Source organism: Carassius gibelio, chromosome A2 (assembly GCF_023724105.1).
Source record: "Carassius gibelio isolate Cgi1373 ecotype wild population from Czech Republic chromosome A2, carGib1.2-hapl.c, whole genome shotgun sequence".
In the NCBI taxonomy this organism is placed as follows: Eukaryota; Metazoa; Chordata; class Actinopteri; order Cypriniformes; family Cyprinidae; genus Carassius; species Carassius gibelio.
The window spans coordinates 25,689,590-25,709,270 of NC_068372.1; the positions used below are offsets into that span (position 1 = coordinate 25,689,590).

The window sequence follows — 19,681 nt, forward strand, 5'->3', positions numbered from 1 at the left end:
ATAAATGTGGTCTAAATGACTCGTATGCTAGGCTATTTTCCTTTTAGAAGTCTTCCAGTCATTTAGTCTTTTGACAGTCCAAGCAAATAATCTCGGTTTTCACATCGGAAATGAAGTCAAGCAATTTGCATTATGGGAAGCAAATAAACAATGCTCTGTTGTACAATACACACTTCACTACAATAAATAACTGAAAAAATTAATTGAAGCTGAACAGAAAAAAAAAAGAAATGATAAAAGCACAAAAAAATTACTTAAGACTAAAACAAATAAAAAGCTAACTCAAAATTAAATGAACAAAATAATGTGCATTAATACTAAACACAGCTTCTCTCAGAAAACATAATGCATAGTAAAGGTGGTATGCCATTCTGAGCACAGCCTGTGTATATATTGGCACGATTAGATTGGTTCAGTTCTTGAATTCCAGTTAATAAAAAAACATGTAGTTATAACATTACCCCATACTAATGAACAGCAGAGCAATTTAGCCGGATGCTTCAAGGCTCTTAAAATCAATGTTCTTATCTGCAATCCAAACCGAGCAAGTACATTCAGCTCATGGGCTACTTTAATGAGCACTAACGGTTGAATTATTAATACTGTATTAATTTCACATTAATTAAACTTGTATTAATTCATTGTAATGCCTTTCTCAAAGACTTCCACAGATGGGTGAAGCCTCTCCAGTGAATGCTGGCTATTACTAGACTGTCACATTAACACTTTAAAATTCTCTTTACAGTCTTAACTCTGGCAGAAGCACGGTGTCAAAACCTGCCAGACTCATTTCAGAGAGGGTGAGCAGACAGTGGAGAAGAGAAAGGAAGAGATGGAGAGCAAAAATATGGATGATGGAAAGACAGAGCTGGATAATTAAATTTTCCATCTTTGGTCAATGACAAGAACAGTTGGCCAATTCACTGGAAACCCACTATGCTAAAGATACGCACTTCAACATGAATATACACTCATCTGTGCATAGATACACACTTAAAACAGCATATTAATCGGCATCCATAACCTGATAATATTGTGTAAAAATCAACCATGAATACAAGAAACACAAGAGAACACATGCAAAGTACAAAAAAAGAGACAAAAACATAAAAAAGACAGAACATTCACAAAACCATGGTGACAAACACCCAAGTTAGTCAGTTTGTGAAAAGCACGTTTATTTTAGTTCTGCATCATTGAAAGATTATTTACATGTTAATTTCCATTATTCATTGAGTCACGCAATATCACTGCATTAAAATTCAGCACATTAATATGCAACATAATATTGAAAAATGCTCCATTGCCCAATAGGAATAAGACGAGGTAACAACAGGAGCCAATCAGAGCACAGTGATCAATAGTAGTCTTCCAGATCTTGTTTTTCGCCCTGATTTTGAATCTGCTGCTGCTTCTTGTATAGATCTGCAATCTGAGAGAGAGAGAGAGAGAGAGAGAGAGAGAGAGAGACTGATGCAGGAGATCAGAATAGTTCATTTTGAGAGGATGTGTTTGTGTGCCTGTGCGTTTCCAACCATTGGGAGACAGGAATAAAAGAAAAACGAAATAAATGAACTTTGAAAATGAGGGGGAGGAAAAAAAAAAAGTAGTGTGGAGCGTAAAAAGATGGATTTCCTTTAACGGATCCACTCCACTTGCTCCACTAAATCACGATGTCACAAGGCTCTTAATGTCATCATGTTTGACTTTCAGAAAGAAAAACTACTTTAAAATCTCACTCTTCCTGTTTCATATGCCATGGAACTACTACAGACACACATATGGTGTCATATCCTGCATTTTCTATACATTATGCACTAATGACATTTGCTTTTGAAAGGAACATCCCATGTGGGTTAATTAAAGTTGACTCCTACACTTGTGCTTTTTCTACTGTAAGACATTTATTTATTTTATTTATAAAGGAATAAAATAATTATAGATTGCATATAATATTAATTGATATAATATCGTATTTCTTATTCATTTTAATGTCAAAACACATCATTGCAATACTTTTTAAAACTTTTTGGACCCAATGTATTCACATTAGCACTATGGAGTAAATAAATACAAATGTCCGCTTGTGTGCCTTGCTTCTCGTTATTCTGCTTTCTGTATGTTACCTGTGACCCTGTGGTGGCATCCTCTGGTTTTTTGTCATCTCGAATCCTGAGGTACCGTGGGAAACGGAGTGAAATGCCTTTCTCTGGGTCCACCTGATGGCCAAGGAGAGAATGGCACCATTAAAAGCCAGACTTGAGCACTATGAACTAAGACCTGGCACAATGATCTATACAACAGTCATCAAAAACCACTGATTCTGCTTCATGATTCGCAGGTGCGTGGTGTACTGACCAATCCCATTGCTGCCTTGTAGACTGGAGACAGTGAAAGGTCAGCGCATTTCACCTCCCACACTTGTACCGCCTCCAGCCAGACATCCGGCTCTGCTGATTGGTCCACACGGTAATATGGGCGTGGTTTAAGTAAAATGTGCTCCTGAGGTGGATTGTATATAAAGACATTAACCATATAAGTACAGGAACGCAACATGGAAAACAAGAAACTTTAAATCTTGCTTTACCTTTAAGAAATTGTAATGTTGCTCCAGATCTTCATCTTTGAAGCCTGTTCCAATCTGACAAAAATCAACAAATAAATATACTGCAAAAACTAAAGAACATTAAAATTAAAAACCACAACAGTCATTAATATCTATACTCTCTCGTTCAAATATTTGGGGTCAGTTTTTTAAATAAATTAATACTCTTATATAGATAAAAGACACATTGGATGTTACAATGTTACAAAAAAATATATACATTTTCAAATAAATGCAGCGGTTTTGAACTTTCTATTAATCACATATCCTGGGGGAATAAAAAAGATAAGCACCAAATCAGCATATCAAAATGATTTCTGAAGGATCTTGTAACACTGAAAATTCAGGATCCATCAAAGGAACAGAAAACAGTAATTGTAATAATTTCACAATATTGAGTAATATCTATACACATGAATTAGACATTACACAGTAATTAATTAAATCTGTGGGTAATTAAACTTCTGTATATGATGCAATTACTTCAATTAAAAACTTGATTTACAGTCCTAGTTTTCCCTGGTCTCTCTCATACCACACACACACACACACACCTTGCAGACAGACTGGAACTCTTCGTTCTCCTCATCGTAGCAGGCCAGTAGAAATCCTCCATAGTTGCCTGCTCTCTTCCCCTTCCCCAGATAAGCACCAATCACACACAGATCCACCGTGTCTCCAACACCCTCCAGATAGTCCTTCTTCAGCTACAGAAACAGACCATTAGAAACAATACAGTAGACAAGCAATTGACAGTTCTGACAGTAGAATAAATAAGAATAAATTGCTAGACTACACTGCAAGAAAACATTTTTAACTGTATCTTTGTCATGTTCTGGGGTATAAAACAACAACAAAAAGGCCACATAAATAAATGAACAATTGGAATGCGATAAATGTACCCAAGAGGGAAAACAACTAAAAGCTGTCACTTTGTCATTTCAACCCTGTATGACTTCCATTCTTCTGTTTAACTTAAAAAGAAATGTTTGGCACAATGACAGCCTCGGTCACCATTCACTTTTACCACATGGTTTTCATACAATGAAAGTGAATGGTTACTGAGGCTGTCATTCTGCTGAACATTTAGTGTAACAATGAAGAAAGTAAGTCACTCAAGTTTTGAAATGTAAGGGCTGTGTCAAACATCCTTTCATGTTAGAAAACATGAAGATAAGAAAAAAAAAAACCTTGGTGAAATAAATTAATGTGACATCTGGAGGTAAGAGAGAGGGGAGTTCATTATTCAGCAAGGGAGAATTAAAATGATCATAAGTGACTTTTACATTGTCACAAAACATTTCCGTTGAACAAATGCTGTTCTTTTGGACTTTCCATTCTTCAAAGCATCATAAATAAACCTGTAATGGCTGCTGGAAATTCAGCTTTTCCATCAGAAATAAAATAATAACAATACACAGAAAAGAAGTATTTTAAATTGAAATACTGAATTGACTGAATTTTTGCTGCATCAAATAGGAGTGCAGCGTTAGTGTAACAGTGTGAGTAATTCGTCACTTTACAGTGATAAAACATTCCAAATATTATGCTGGAAAAATAAACCTCAAATGTTTTATTTCACATAACGTAACCATGTTGTATTACTTTTTTGGTAATCCAATGAATGAAACACTACAAATTAAAAGTACTTCATTTGATTATTTTGTCTTTAATTGGGAATTTGATGAATGCAAACCAAAAGATTATTCACAACTAATGATATCTAATGATAAGTTTGATATCAGCGCACAACAGCTGCTTCACATTAGACACATTAAGATAGAAAACAAAACACTCATAACAGAAATGACTCATATTTTGACTGGACGACTGGACACATTTTGTAGTAAACTAGCCGATATACAGTACAGTCATCCGTGACCAGCAATTAGATGAATTCTGTATTGACCAGGAAGTTGCTTGACAACCAAAAACAACGTAAACCAGACTAAATTTAAACTGCCCCCATTACAATCCACAAAACAATGTGGAATCTGGAACAACCATCAGCCACAATTTGCAGAGTATACTTCATTTCTGCATTTTTGTCTTTAAAATGCACCATGGTTGATCACATTATAAGGTATAGCACAGGGGTCTCCAAACTCTGACCTGGAGGGCCGGTGTCCTACAGAGTTTAGCTCCAACACACCTGCCTGAACGTTTTTAGTATGCCTAGTAAAAGCTTAATTATCTGGTTGAGGTGTGCTTAATAAGGGTTGGAGCTAAACTCTGCAGAACATTAACATCAGCCCTCCAGGACCGAGTTTGGAGATCACTGATATAACAGAATCTGTACCGACTGTCTGATTTCTACTATCAGAGTATATATACACCATCATAACACTGAGCCTTAATGTCAGGATATGGACACAGAGTAAGAGAAGAGCTTAATGGGGTGGAAATCCCACTTTAATGGCTTACACCTTCCTTCTGACTTTGAACACTCATCTAGGTTTTATTTTTTAAACACAAAGGATGCTTGTGTCTGTCTGAGACTAAGGCACCTTTTCTCCCTGCAGATTTTTTTCTGAAAATTTTCTATTGACTACATAGTATTCTAAGACATTTACTAAATTAACAAGACAAATTAAACATTGTAATTAAGTGTATTTTCACTCTGAACACACTGTGATGTACGATACCTTGAGCCAGTTGTGGGAGCGTTTGGCAATCTCATAAGTTGCATTTTTTTCCAATGTCTTCACCATTAGGCCCTCACAAGAATCTGCAAAACATTAAAACCACTGAGAAACTCCTTGAATAGAAATGAATTAGCGAATTAGGATCTAAATAATATTATCATTATTAAATCACTGAGTAACACCTTAATTCAACTCTAAATGATAATTATCAATTAGTCTTGGAACCACATTTTTAAACTAAAAAACCAATACAATACCAACATTTTTATCATATGAAAGTACAAATAAAATCGAGCCACAGCTCTAGATTTGTCATTCACACACCTCGTACAGACTGCTCCAGGAACTCAGCAATGGCCTCGGTGTTGTCAGCGTCCAGAGATCGAGCAAAAACAAACTCCCCTTCTTTTTCCTCAAAACTCTCCCGTAACAGAGCCCTGCGTTTACTTAGAGGCTCTCGCACCAGAGGCTGCGACAGACACAGAATTCAGTAAAATAACGCATAGCAGGTAAAAAGGGAGATTTCTGAGAGATGCAAAAGTATTCAAGTGTGATTGGCTATGAGCAGTCATCATATTCTTACCTCTCCGTTCAGGTACAGCAGATCAAAGGCGTACACACACACCTGAACCTTGATCTCAGATGCATCCACATCCTGTTAAACACACACAAACTCATGTAAACTTTTTAGGTACATTTAAAAAACATCAAGATTTGATTTTCATCATATTTCTTTTCCAAATAAGGTCACGAGTGCATAAAAATGATAAAATAGTTAGCAAAATGTATATTTTAACAAATGGTTTATACAAATGGAATATCTCCATCCTTATACATTTAACCTTTCAGTTATGTGTCTTTTTCTTTATATTCAGCTGTTTTTCTGTTCAAATGTCTCTCTGTTCCTCTCACCTTCCTCTTCCTAGTGGTGAGGACCTGAAATGGCTGGATCTGTTTCTTTTCTCTGTCCCAGGCCACCGCCTCTGAATCCAGAACACAGGACCGTACGTTCTCTTTCTTCATCTACGTCAGAGAGAGAGGTAAGAACATTTATTAAATCTAACATCAACACCTGAATAAACTGGATCATCGAAGCCGAGCAATGCCTCATACCCCACAGATATGCCCCATAACATCTTAAAATTACTTGTTTATAAGGTCACCTGAGCTTTAAACACTACCACTTCACCAACACATAACCCATCGAACCCTGAGGCTGTGTGACATTTACAATTCAATAGATGTTACAAGTTCATATTGAGTTTGTGAGAGCTGCAGCAGATAGTATGGGGCGATTTTGTAAACATTTGTAATCCTGTCACATAATTGAATGCATTCAGTGTTTGGGACTGACACCTATATTTAATAACAGATGTGCCTGTTCATACAACAGCTTATAGGAGCAGTTTGAATTCAGTCTGTATGAATAACTGAAGTCAAGCCCCTTTTCTATTCTCTTGACAGCCAAGTATATAAATTGTAACCATAGTGACAGTGACTAAAGGCCTGTTCACACCAAGAACATAACCTACTGATAACTAAAGTTTCAATAATCATTCTAATTCTTGGAGAATAGGGAAGTCCACACTGCAACTATAACGATAAAAACAGAGGAACAATTTTGTCGAAATCACAAGCATTTTTTTTTTCAGCTGATGAACAATTAAAACACTGACAGCCAAGAATTTGAGAATTTAAAGCAGCAGATGACAAAACTGCAGCATGCACTTTGTAAGAAACCAACGCTTATCAGTTATTAGTGTGGACGTTCGTGGGGTGAACTGACTATTTTGTAAGTTAAGCTCATCAGAAGCCGTTTCATACTGTTGACTACCAAAAAAAAATAAAAAATAAAAATCTTAAAACTAGGGATGCACAATAAATATCAGGCAATAATTAATGCACATCTTGTCAGTAAAGCCAGTTCTCAAATCAGCAGTAAATTCCATCACGTGCATGATTTCACATACCAGCGGTTACTACACAGAGCCGTTGCTAACTGACAAGCTGTGCAAATCCACATTCATGATCAGCGTGGATTTGCACAGCTTGTCAGTTAACAATGTCCGTTCATGATAATTCGACGCTTGTGTGTGCATTCCTCTGCTTGTAAACAAGGCGCAGTGTATGCGTGTTCTACATCAGAACACCAGTTCCTGCATTAGCAGCACTACACCCATGCAATGTGTACTATCGTGAACATGTGTCGCCATGCCCACAGACCATTGGCTGAATGTCTGATGCATACGTTATACAAAAATGGAAACACCTCAGGATTGTCGAATCATATGGTTGAATTATACAAGAGTTCCGGGAAACGTGTGTCGCGTTCTTTAACGTTCTGACTGGAAACAAAGACCGTGCTGCCAAACCCCCTCAATACAGAAGAAAGCTGCAGTATTTACAACTGTGACTACGAGAGCTTATCAGGATTGACTAAAAGCTGGATTCCCAAAGTACGTTTGCGGCACAGAATCCATAAAATGTATCCGAGAGTTTTCCACACCAGTCTGTTATTGTGGCGACATTTCCACACCCCGAAACGTGCTGCTGAACGAAACAAACTGTGAATTTAGTAGCTGTGTAGCTATCTTTGTAGGGTCAGAAAGCTGAAAGATTTTTGTGTTCCGAAGATGAACGAAGGCCTTACAGCTTTGGAACAACATAAGGGCGAGTAATTAATGACAGGATATTTATTTTTGGGTCACACTTTACCAAGAATATTATGATGTTTAGGATTCTAAAATGTGACAGACATGAACCTATTAATTCCCCACATGACATCTTGTTTACAACTTGTTTACAGTTTTGCTTCTTAAACAATAATTTGATACTTGTACAATAATGAGATTTTGAATTGAATATCAGACAACTGAGAAAAGTGAAGGTAGAAAAAGACATTACGGTTCTGAGATTGGATATGGACACTGATAAGCAAAACAACAGCGTTTTTATTGATTTATCTGTGTTAGCTCGTGTCATTCATCAAATGCTTTCTTTGCTTTAGGGCTGGAATCCATTATTGCTTTCTTGTGAGGAGAACAGAACAGATCAGGATGACAGAGGACAAATATGGCCTTTGAAAAAGAGATAGAACTAGACAGATACAGAAAGACTAAAGAGAAAGAAAGTCTTTGATAAAGAGTAACAGCATATCCAAATCAGGTGTGATCTCAACCATTCTAGTCTGAAATTCTGCAAACATTTCGTCAGTCGCCTGGTTTTCTATTTCAGTCGTGTCACCTCCACCCTCAATGAAATCTCATTTGAACAGAATCCCAAAATTGCTGCATATTCAACATCATATATTCTGACTAGCAGTTTTTTTCTTACTAAAGGCTGGAATAAACCTCACGACCTTTGCTTAGATTTAGGTGCACACTGTGCGAGTACTTTTCAATAGTTGCTTGTCAAACAGTACAATATTATCCCAGTGAGATATTGGGTGAAAACCAAGGCAGACTGTGCAACAGCAAATGTCTTGACTGTACAAGCTTCATTTCAGTTACGACTAGGGTTGGGTATCATTTAATTTTATCGATTCTGGTTTGTGTATCAATTCCTATTCTTATTGATTCCTAGTTTTGATACCAATAAGATATAAATCCAATATACTAAAAAAAAAAAAAAAAAAAAAAAGCCATTTAGTCATAAGACATTTAGATGTCAAACATTTACTCTGTCTTTTTTTTTTTTATCCTGTCAAACGTGCACAAACTGACAGTCTAAATATTACTAAATAATACTAAATATTGTAGAAACACAATTTTCTGTAAAGTTGCTTTGTAGCGATTCGTATTGTAAAAAGCGCTATACAAATAAACTTGAATTTAATCTTTTTACAAAGCATTCTGTTGTAGCTGAATAAAATGAGAAAAAACCAGCAGCCTGCAGAACACTGCAAGAGGAATTTTGCCTATGCTTAAAAAAAGATACCTAAGCAAAAACAACTAGATTAATATACATTTAAATTATTAAAGTATCAAAGACTAGTAAACAGTCGGTACTAAAATAGGAACTAACAAATCAATTAATAGCATAAATAATACTGAACCAAATTTCAGGTACAGAAACTGTAATATAAAAAATATTCATCAATACAATATAGATGAATTAAAGTTTTTAAACATAGTCATGATCAGTGAATGATTTTCTTTAAATAAATATCGGCCGATATTTAATGCGCAAATTGTCAGTAATGCCGGTTCTGCAATCAGTGGTTAATGTCAACACATGCGTGATTTCACGTGGCGCAACATTTACTACACAGAGCCTTTGTTCAATGACAAACTGCGCCAAATCACGATCACATGACTCCGAATGCACGCAGCACTAAAAATACTGTACATGAGTTTTCTTTCTCATCTGTTTATTTTCACTTAAGACAAAAACGGCTGTTTTTATGATGGCATACTGACAAAGTTTCCTGCATACTGGTCGATAAATATGAAAGAACTCAGTTTTGGCACGGAACAACCTTTTCTACAGTGGAAATACACGGAATTATCTGAGAATGGACACAAACAAGGAACCCGCACTGAAACCGCTGTTCTCTGTGCACACGCTTGCGTTTCATGTGCGCTGCACGCAAACAGGGTTCAAGTTCTGTCCATTCCTGCAATTAAATCATTTTAAATCACATTAAAATGTGAACACATGACTCACTTAATCAAAATCAAATGCAAGCTTTCTTATCGAATACCCAGTTCTTGCAAATTTGGAACCAGTTCTAAAATGGAACTGATTTTCGATTCCCAACCCTAGTTACGACTGACACATTATAGGGACATTTGAAGTCACCAGACTGTGTCAGTTCTGAAATATCTGATCGCTTCATTTCAGTGTTATTTTAGTTTTTATATACTATAATAGTATTTATTCGTATTTTCAATGAGCTTTTATTTTTTTATCCATTTAGTTTTTTTTCAATACATCTTTCATTTTTATTTCAGTTTTAGTAATTTTAGCAGTAAAACTTATTTCAGTCAGTTGTCAAAGCAACATTTCTAATTTTCATTTAGGTCTTTCATGGCAGAGTATTTATACTTATATATATTTTTAAAATTTTTTACAAAAACAGTGATTCATTTTAAATCACTGTTAACAGTATATATTAAGTTTCCACCCCAAAATATTTATATATATATATATATATATATATATATATATATATATATATATATATAAAACATGACCAACCATTCTGCCAGAACCTCGAAGGCTAAGATTTCTTATCAAAAGCAACTAACTGGGGCATCAGTGAGCATGTCACACTGAGCCTTATGCATTCAAAGACTGCCATTTTTGATATATGAAGGAATCTTTTATTATCCCTGAAATTAGACATCAAAACAATGGAAAGAAATCAGATAGTTTAAACCAGGCTTTAAACACAGAGACTTGCTTTTGCTTTTTCTCATTTCTATTTCTTTCTCTCTGGGTGTATAAGTGTTACCTGTGGGATTCGTGAAATAATATCAGGGTATTTGCTTGTGTTGTCCTCTTGGTTTCGGCTAAAAATGCGCACCTCTCCATTCTCAAGAATATGGATCTGTTAAATGTGAAGCCAAAAAAAAAAAAAGTAAAAAAATGTTTTGCTGTGGAAACAAAGTCAATTTTATGGCTGAGGCTCCACCTTGTGGAACACTATTAAAACAACACACACCTGGGCTCTCTCTCCATCGTATTTATACTCGCAGGTGAAAGATGCCTCATCAAAACGTTTCATTACCTCACCGACCCCTTTAGTCGGGTGAGCCAACATGGGCCGCAGGGGAACACCTGCAACACACAACGTTGTTTAGTCTCATTCTAAACTACATTTTCTGTTGGAGGGTGGGAGAACTGGGCATGGTGTGATTGGTCAGTACCTGGGGTTAGCTTGCAGTGATTGGGCAGTGCATCTATGCCCTCCTTCAGCAATACAGGAATGATAGCATCATAATTTGGCATCTCACTGAGAGGAACAATATAAGTGAAAGCAATGAAAACATTATTTGTATGCATTGAGGTGATATGTAATGACTACAACAACACCAGTCCAATTTGTTAAAATTAGACTTCCTGTAGGGTACAAATTATGCTAATACTCATTAAACAGGCACTTGTTATGCAGCGGACAGGACACCTGTAGTCTTAACTGAAATACTGTTTGTAGTACATGGATAATTATCCTTCATAGCACCAAAATTGTGTTTGACAATCAGGTTGTGCTCAGTCCGTGTACATTTACCTTATGCTAGCCAACAGAATAGAATATAAAAAATCTTGACATTTTCAGCCTTTTCACAGGATTCATATACATGTATATTCATTTATACAGTTGTGGTCAAAATTTTACATACCGGTACATCAATTTTACATACATTTTGCAGTATGTCATTCACATACAAAGCCCACAAGAGTAAACTTTTGAGGGGGGTAATTTTTTTATAAATTCAACTAATATTTTCTCTTGTGGACTATATATGAATGTATTTTATAGGAAATATCTTATTCAGGTCTGTACTACATAGAAAATATCATGCATTTAGTATGATCCCTCTTATTTTTATTGCACATACTGCAAAGTGTATGTAATATTTTGACCACAACAAATACAGCTACTCAAACATTTTCATGGTAATGAAACAGACTTCCAAAATCTTTGCTAATGAAAACTGTTCAGTGTCTTGCTAAAATACACACACACACACACACTCACTCACCAGTATGTCTGTTTCAGGATCAGAGCTTTCTCCTCCAGCCACACTTTCTTGTTTTCTGCACTCATTCCTTTCCCTGCATCCAGCACAGCTGGTGGGAACCCTGAACCAACACAAGAAACATTTAAACACTGCTAAATAAATAGACACCTAATTAATATTTATATGTTTAAACATTATTCATTTTTTACTCGTCACAGCAGAGAGTAATCTAATTGCTAATGCTGAATGCCTGGAGGTTCTATCAATGCTCTGATTATGATGTGTGTTAATGCCAGTTACATTAGGATCATTTCAAACCTTGGCCCGGCTGCGACAGACACACAGCCTGACTGAGAGCCGCGAGAACGCTCTGCTCAGCCAATCCGATCCGCAGCTTCCCAGCCAGTGACCTGTCAATCGCACAAGCAACCAATCAAAATAACTGATTTCCGCATTAATATTCATATAAATCGGTCACCAAACAGCAATATAATCAAGGCCAGCAGCCATCATTTAGATTTAGTAAAAATCAACAGTCGTCCATAAATGACATTCATTATTCTGTATTTTTCAGAATTAACTCAACATTTCTGCATGATTGGTCAGATGAGAAACTGAACAAGTCATAAGTGAAAGGTGAAATGACATACCGGACAATGTATCGAGCCTCAGAAAACCGACATGCCACAAATAGGCCTTTAATAATGTCAATCTTCTTATTCATTGCCTGACAGTGAGAGAAAGAGAAAAAGAGAGAGGTGGCTGATTTTCATTGAGAACATATGTGGACAAAATTAAACCTGTTTATTTATTTATTTATTTTTTGCTGCTGATAAATCAGCCTTGCCATCACGGGGATTAAATGATATCTTAAAATAGATCTCAGTTGTGTTAAACTGTAACAATATGTTCACAATATCACTATTACTGTATTTGTACTCACAGAGTTTCCACTCATGTTAGCGATCTCTTTCAGTTTGTTGAAAACGCCCCCTGCTGTCAGATTGGCCGGTGCAAACATCATTCGCTGGTTGCTACGGGAACTTTCAGCAACCAATCCCAGGTCACCTTTCTCCTGAGCCTCCGCCTTGATTTTGTCCAGTTGTCGCCCTGGAAAGAGAAGTTAAAAGTAAAGGGGTAGGCAAGGAGAACGGCGAATGACATTAGGTAAAACACAAATATATTTACCAGTTGCTTGAGCGACGGCTTTCATCAGGACGGTCTCCCCAACACCCAGCTCCAGACCCTGATATGCAGGGCCGAGCTGATTCAGACACAGGTACACACAGCATAGCAGGTCATCTAAACAAACAGAGGATTGAACAAATGGAAAACAGCGACGCTTAGACATTCTGAATGTATGCTAGATAAAGTCTTTTCTTCAGTCTGCCTTTCTAACAGAGGCATTCATCTGTTCACATTTTCACTACTCAGACAAAAAGAAAGAAAAACAATCCCTGCCGTGCATAAATAATTAATAATAACCTATTTAAACTCAATGAGTTAAGTACACACACTCACCGGGAGAGAGAAGAATTACAGATCGCAGAAAGTTGGAAAGCGTTTCAATGTTCTTCAGCCTAAAAAAAGAAAACAAGATTGAATTCTAACTGCTACACACACATACACCTATTTTAAAACTCAAATAGATGTAAGAAAAACACACGCACAAATATATATATATATATATATATAGACAGAATAATTCTACTTCATACCTGCCCGAATCCTCTTCAATCTTCTCAAAGGTGCGAGCAACAGCCAAATATGGCACTCTCAGAAAGAGAAAACAAACAACAATGAACTTCCATAGAAAACATTTTTTTAAAATTGTATTGAAGAAATCTGTATTTTGCAATTGCATTAAGCTTTTTGAGTACATACACAACCAGACTAGTGATTAGATGAGTTTTCCTGTTCACCCTGCTGATGTTCAATGTCTTTAATAAGTTAGCCACTCGTATGCAAATACATTTTTAAGACATGCAAAAGCTTAAAAAAAAAAAAAAAAAAAAAAAACGTAGCTAATGACTTAATTTAGGTATTTTACCAAAAGCCATTAACTTTAGGAAGATGAGATCATGTGTGCACAAATGCTACTCTAGCTGTTTTTTGGACTCATGCTATTCATGCTATTCATGCTAAAACAAATAAAAAGCAGGCTTTACTTTTGGCCCTTCCTCCAGCAGGCGTGGTCGACGGGATTGTAGTGTGCTCTGGAGGGATCATACTGGCTCTGGACTCCAGAATCCATCCCCTTTTCACTGTCAAAACAATAAAGCTCATTTTAAATGGAGTCACAAAACAAACTGGTCTCTTTCAAACACAATTATATTTCTTAAGTTAAATGCTCCAAGTCAGTTTAATATTTGAAATTGTTTTGACTTTAACCTTTTCTTCTCTTTCTGTTCAACAGCATCAGAGATCTCTCCATTCTTCTTTTTATCTCCCTCATTTCGCTCCTCTTTTTCCAGTTTTACAGCGGCCTTTCTGGGAGCTACAAGAGATCGTAAGTTATATAAAGAGTTTATAAAAAAAAAAAAAGCTAAATATTAGTGGTTGACCATTGACTAATATATCACCAAGGGGCGATATATCGGCAGATATTTGGCATTTTGCAAATATCGGCATTGGCCAATACGTTTTTTGCTTTGCCGATGTGTACACAATATACACAAACTTTCCAGAATACCAAGTGCACTGTTGGTTAGTATTTACTTCCTTTTGAATTATATTTTTATTAAATATTAATTTATTTGTGAAAAATACTTTGTCACATTTTACACATTATTATTATTGTTTATTTACTTAAAATTTCTTAAATATTGATAAAAAATTTTTTTTTTTAATTATATAGTTTTTATATCGACCCTTTCCAATATATCGGATGCAAAAAACAGCATCGGTCAACCACTACTAAAAATGAAAATTGTTTCACTAATCATACGGGTTTGGGGGGTCACGAGGGTAAGTAAATAATGACAATGTTCACTTTGAAGTGAACTAGCCCTTTAATTAAAAAGATGCAAGAAAACAGAAAGAAAAGGACAGAAAGCTTACCAAAAAAGCTGCTGATGGGTTTCTTTTTGGCTGATCCCCCTTCCTCTTCTGTGCTTTTTTCTTTTTTAACCACTCTTTCAGGACTGCTATCTTCCTTGTCTTTCTTGTCCTCTATTTTTTCCTTCTTCCCATTTTCTCCATGTATCTTTTTCTTCTGTTTTATGTCACTTTTGTCCTTTCCGTTCATCTCATTGTTTGCCTCATCCTCAACTACAGATGTTTTTGCTTCATCCTCCTCTTTCTGTTCCTCCACAACAATCTTTCCATCAATGCTCTTCTCTTCCACCTCCATCATCTCATTGTCTGAGTTGAAGAGAGAAAGAGAAGAAACAATGAGAAACTTAAGATATTGGAAAGGAGATACCTGTGCACAGAGATCAGCTCATCTCACCTGTATTTCCAGGTGAAGACTCCACTCTCGCTCTCTTACTCTCCTGCGCTCTATCGAGATCCTTCTCCTCCTCTTTTGTCCCCTCTTCATCACTTCTGCTTTCCAGCTTCCTCTTGGGGAATTGCTTGCGAGCTAGAGAACGGGAGATGGATTTTAACCCTATGAAGCCTACTGTCTCATATTTAATAGATAAACTCTAAAACTCTGCTGAAAAACCTGTGGTAGACAATCTACTTCATGCCTTCTGTCATCTGATTTATAATTTACTATTTACTATTTAAGTCATTTTAGTATAAGTATAAACCGTCCACCTTCTGGTTGTGGTTCACGTGTCTTTTCAATGTGAATTTTTTTTTAAGTAAACAAGAATAACTTTTATACTGTTAGTAATATTTCAAGATTAACACTTACTGGACTGAACTTTGGTTTTCCTAATCATTTTTTTTTTTTTTTAAGAAAAATCATGTTAAACATATAAAATATATTATAATATAATGTAATTAATTGTATTAATTTTTATTATATATATATATACATATATATATATATATATATATATATATATATATATATATATATATATATATATATATATATATATATTAATTTTATTAATAATTATTTATTAAATGTAATTTTTATTTGTACATTTCTCAGTCATCGTGTTGCACTACATTATATTTTGTCCCCACAATGACATCTACAAAGCTCTGATTATAAAAAAAACAGAAAAATATTGACTTACTAAGACATATTGAGTGACAATTGATGATTTATAAATTGATATGACTTTTTTTTAGCATAGTTTATGAAAGTCTATCATACTGTTTTAAAAATCTCACTGATTAATGTTATAAGCTATCAGATTTCATCTTACTTTTTGCTCAGTTTGAGCCATTTAATACAAATAAAAGATGTGTGAGCTCCATATTTTCACTATTTCATATCAAATGGGCCATAAAAGACTGATGTTTAAAAAACAAAACTCATGAGCAAAGCTTTCTACCATATTATGTCTAACTAAAAAAAAAAAAAACTGATTTAGAATGAATTTGCCGGTTCACATAAAAGACTGCTGGAAATTGTTTTGGAGTATTAAGAAGATGATGAGATGTACAAGAAGGAATGTGAAAAGAAGAGAGTGATACAGACCAGTCTTGCGTTTGGGAATGCCTGACGGGGATGTCGATGTCGGAGTTGCTGGAGTACCTGAGGAAGCAGGGGTTACCACGGCAACAGAGGTAACCGACGTGACAGGAGTCGTTGGGGTTATGGGAGTTTTTGGAGATACAGTGGAAACAGCCTTTGTAATAACAGAATTGTGTGTGTTTAGCGTAGTAAGACATAGTATCAAAATCATTAACCACAATACTGACATGTTGTTGTAGTTGATGCTCATGATTACTCAATTCTTACCTTCTCTGGCTTTGCTGTTTGAACTTCACTGTCTTTTGGCACCTGCTCTTTTACTATTGGCTGATCTTCATCATCGCTTTCTATGATCGCTCGACTGCGTTTATGCACTTTCTTTACGGGTGAATCACTTTCCTGCACGCCATTCTGAATTTTCAGAGGACTTTTTACAGGTCTGAGCAGCAGGAGAAAACAAAAAATGTTATTCAACTTTATTATATAACAATTTAACATTGCTTATCTCTCTTTATTCCTCCAACTCTATAGTTGCCATTGTTACCAAAGATAACACATACAGAATCAAAATAAATAGCTGCATTTACGTTTCTACAACATTGTCCATAATAAAATAAAAAATAAATTTAATTAAACTGATTAACTCGGTAAAAATCTCCAAATATCACTCACTCAGTTTTTGCTTTGACCTGTCCATCACTCTTTTCCTTGCTTTTCATTGGCTGAAAGAATGCTCTGTGGGTGGGAAACAACGAGTTTACGAAAGACAAATTAGCTCACTCAGATTGATACTTTGTTATGAATTATCAAATACATTTAAAGAAAAACAATTTAAGGATAAAGAGGGGCGAGGGACTTAGTAAGTTAGTTGGTGTAGGTTAAACACGGTCTTGTATCAGAATGAGAAGCTGCAGGTTGTGCAATAATAATTATGTGATCAACATCACGGATGAAAAAAGCAAATGAAAGGACAAACTCACGCTATGCTTCGCTGCATTGTTGGGGTCTTGCACTGCTGATACTAAGTTAATCCGGAATATATTCTTAATATATATTTTGGAGTGTTATTAAAATTTTTGAAGCATCAATGTTTTCTTCCGCGCGCTTAACTCTGCATAATTCGGCGCCAAAGTGACGTCGTTCCCGCAGACGACAGAAACAACGGAGTTTATTCAGTACAAAAGCATTTTAGTGCCGCCTGTTGGATTGGAGGTACCGAATTTCCATAGTGTGTCGCTAGGAAAAATTTCTCAAATTGTTTACTCAAATTCGGTGTATTCACATGCTCATACTGCCACTAAAATAATATGAATGGATTTAGATACCTTCTAAGTCATTGTTTCTCAGCCTTTTCCTTCTTTTGTTTCTGTTACTTCACCGTGTGGGGATATTTTTGGTCCCCATGAGGAAATAAGCTTATAAATCACACATAATAATCTTTATTTATTTATTATTATTATTATTATATTTCAATTTTATTTTTATTTATTTATTTATCACAATTATTACATGATATTATATTGTTTCTTTCTTTTTTTTTTTTGCCATCAGGAAGTGCTGTAATCAGAATGATATTTGATTGTTTGTGTTTAGTTCCAGTGGGAGTGTCTACAGTTACTGTGGTATGAGATATATTCGGTCTCCCTCCCTGTTCAGTCTTAAACCGGAAGATCAGATGAACCCTGCATGTAGAAAACAAGATTGTCCACAGACTTTAGTGCCTTCAAGCATGACTGAGACATGATGGACAAACAACACATGATACTTTAAATTTAAGTTTCTGCAATACACTCAACAATATTTTGAATGACAGATTAATTAAAGATAACTGGATTATTTTTCTTTTTAATTTGTTATTCTGCCTATTTATAAATTTCATTCAGCCACCATTTGTAGGACTGAGTTACAGTCTGCTGAGCTGTGCTCTGGGCTTTGATAAAAGCAAATCACAATGGATTATTTACCAAGACATGTGGATGTGGGATTTTTATGAAAAAATATTTCTCGTAACCATTGATTAATTTTTTTTTTGTTGTTGACATTTTAGTATTTTAGTTAGCAAGTTCATAATGAAACTTGCAAAAGGTTAAATCCATGTGCGAGACTGTTGATTTTCCAGAAAACTTTAGTTATGCTCCACCTAAAGCTAATAAAGCTTTATCTTTGATGTAAGTACAGTTGTGAGTTTAGAATATTTACACTGCACTAAAAACGATCTGCAAACAAACAGATGAGGAAGAGGAAGAGGATGACGGTCCAGTGCATAACGTTACATAAAGAAGGTTTGTGGTTTTAGATTCTTATTTTATGATTTTGACTGAATGTATTTAATTCTAGGATGTGAAGAGGATTTGTTTTTTACTGTCTTTTCAAAAATCTCAATGAACTAAATATAGAAGCTAGTTGCAGTGATTTTTACTATGACAGTGTAACTCAAATTTTAAATGCATCATTATGTCTGAGATCATTTGCAGTAACTGTGTCTTCTTTCTACTAATTTACTTAAAAGTATAACCCTCTAATTAACCCAGAATTATGTCATCATTTACATTTTCCCATCAATTTCCTTACATTTATTTTCAAACCCCTGACTTGAGTTTTTCTGCAGAACTCAAAAGAAGATACTTTGAAGAATGCTGGTAATCAAAACCAACAGGTTTGTCACATGTAGACGGCATAAAGGGAGCAAATTATTTACATTTTTGGGTAAACTATCTCTTTAATTAGGATGATACACCTTTTAAATTTCAATCATGGACACAGACCTGTAATGCTAGAATTAAATGGGTAAATAAAAATAAGTACATAGTCTTTCAAACAACTATGTGCTATAATACAATATAATTTCATTCAGTTAGACCATTCAGTTAGACCTCAGTAATTACCTTTAAAAATGATTCATAGTAACAGTTAGATAATAATCATTTAAATTATTTTACCAAGTACAAAACTTTTAATTCCAAAACTTTTTAAATCTTTAAATGTTACAGTTCAAGTATACATATAAATGTCTCATTGTCTCATGTCTCATGCATGGGTAATTTTACAAAATGTGTTAAATATTTTGTCTACACTAATTGTATAATTGCTGTTTTTTTGCAGATGGATCCGGGCCGATGGACAAGTCTCTAGCAGGTGAAAATTT

At 35.2% G+C, this 19,681-nt stretch overlaps 1 protein-coding gene across 1 annotated transcript; it reads right to left on the reverse strand.

Moving 5' to 3' along the window:
- Positions 1–1,157: 1,157 nt before the first annotated feature.
- Positions 1,158–17,688, reverse strand: LOC127934752 (DNA ligase 1). Its single transcript, XM_052532333.1, has 27 exons — positions 17,517–17,688; positions 17,209–17,271; positions 16,804–16,975; positions 16,540–16,690; positions 15,388–15,519; positions 14,997–15,299; positions 14,328–14,433; positions 14,105–14,200; positions 13,655–13,711; positions 13,458–13,516; positions 13,125–13,238; positions 12,880–13,046; positions 12,587–12,663; positions 12,255–12,346; positions 11,958–12,057; positions 11,121–11,206; positions 10,916–11,031; positions 10,706–10,801; positions 6,163–6,273; positions 5,834–5,905; positions 5,575–5,719; positions 5,251–5,333; positions 3,160–3,312; positions 2,588–2,641; positions 2,359–2,502; positions 2,127–2,219; positions 1,158–1,432 (listed from the first exon to the last, which is right to left on the reverse strand). Exons 1-27 carry the CDS (start codon positions 17,531–17,533, stop codon positions 1,358–1,360), a joined length of 2,934 nt encoding a protein of 977 aa, XP_052388293.1. The 5' UTR covers positions 17,534–17,688; the 3' UTR covers positions 1,158–1,357.
- Between the last annotated feature and the right edge of the window lie 1,993 nt (positions 17,689–19,681).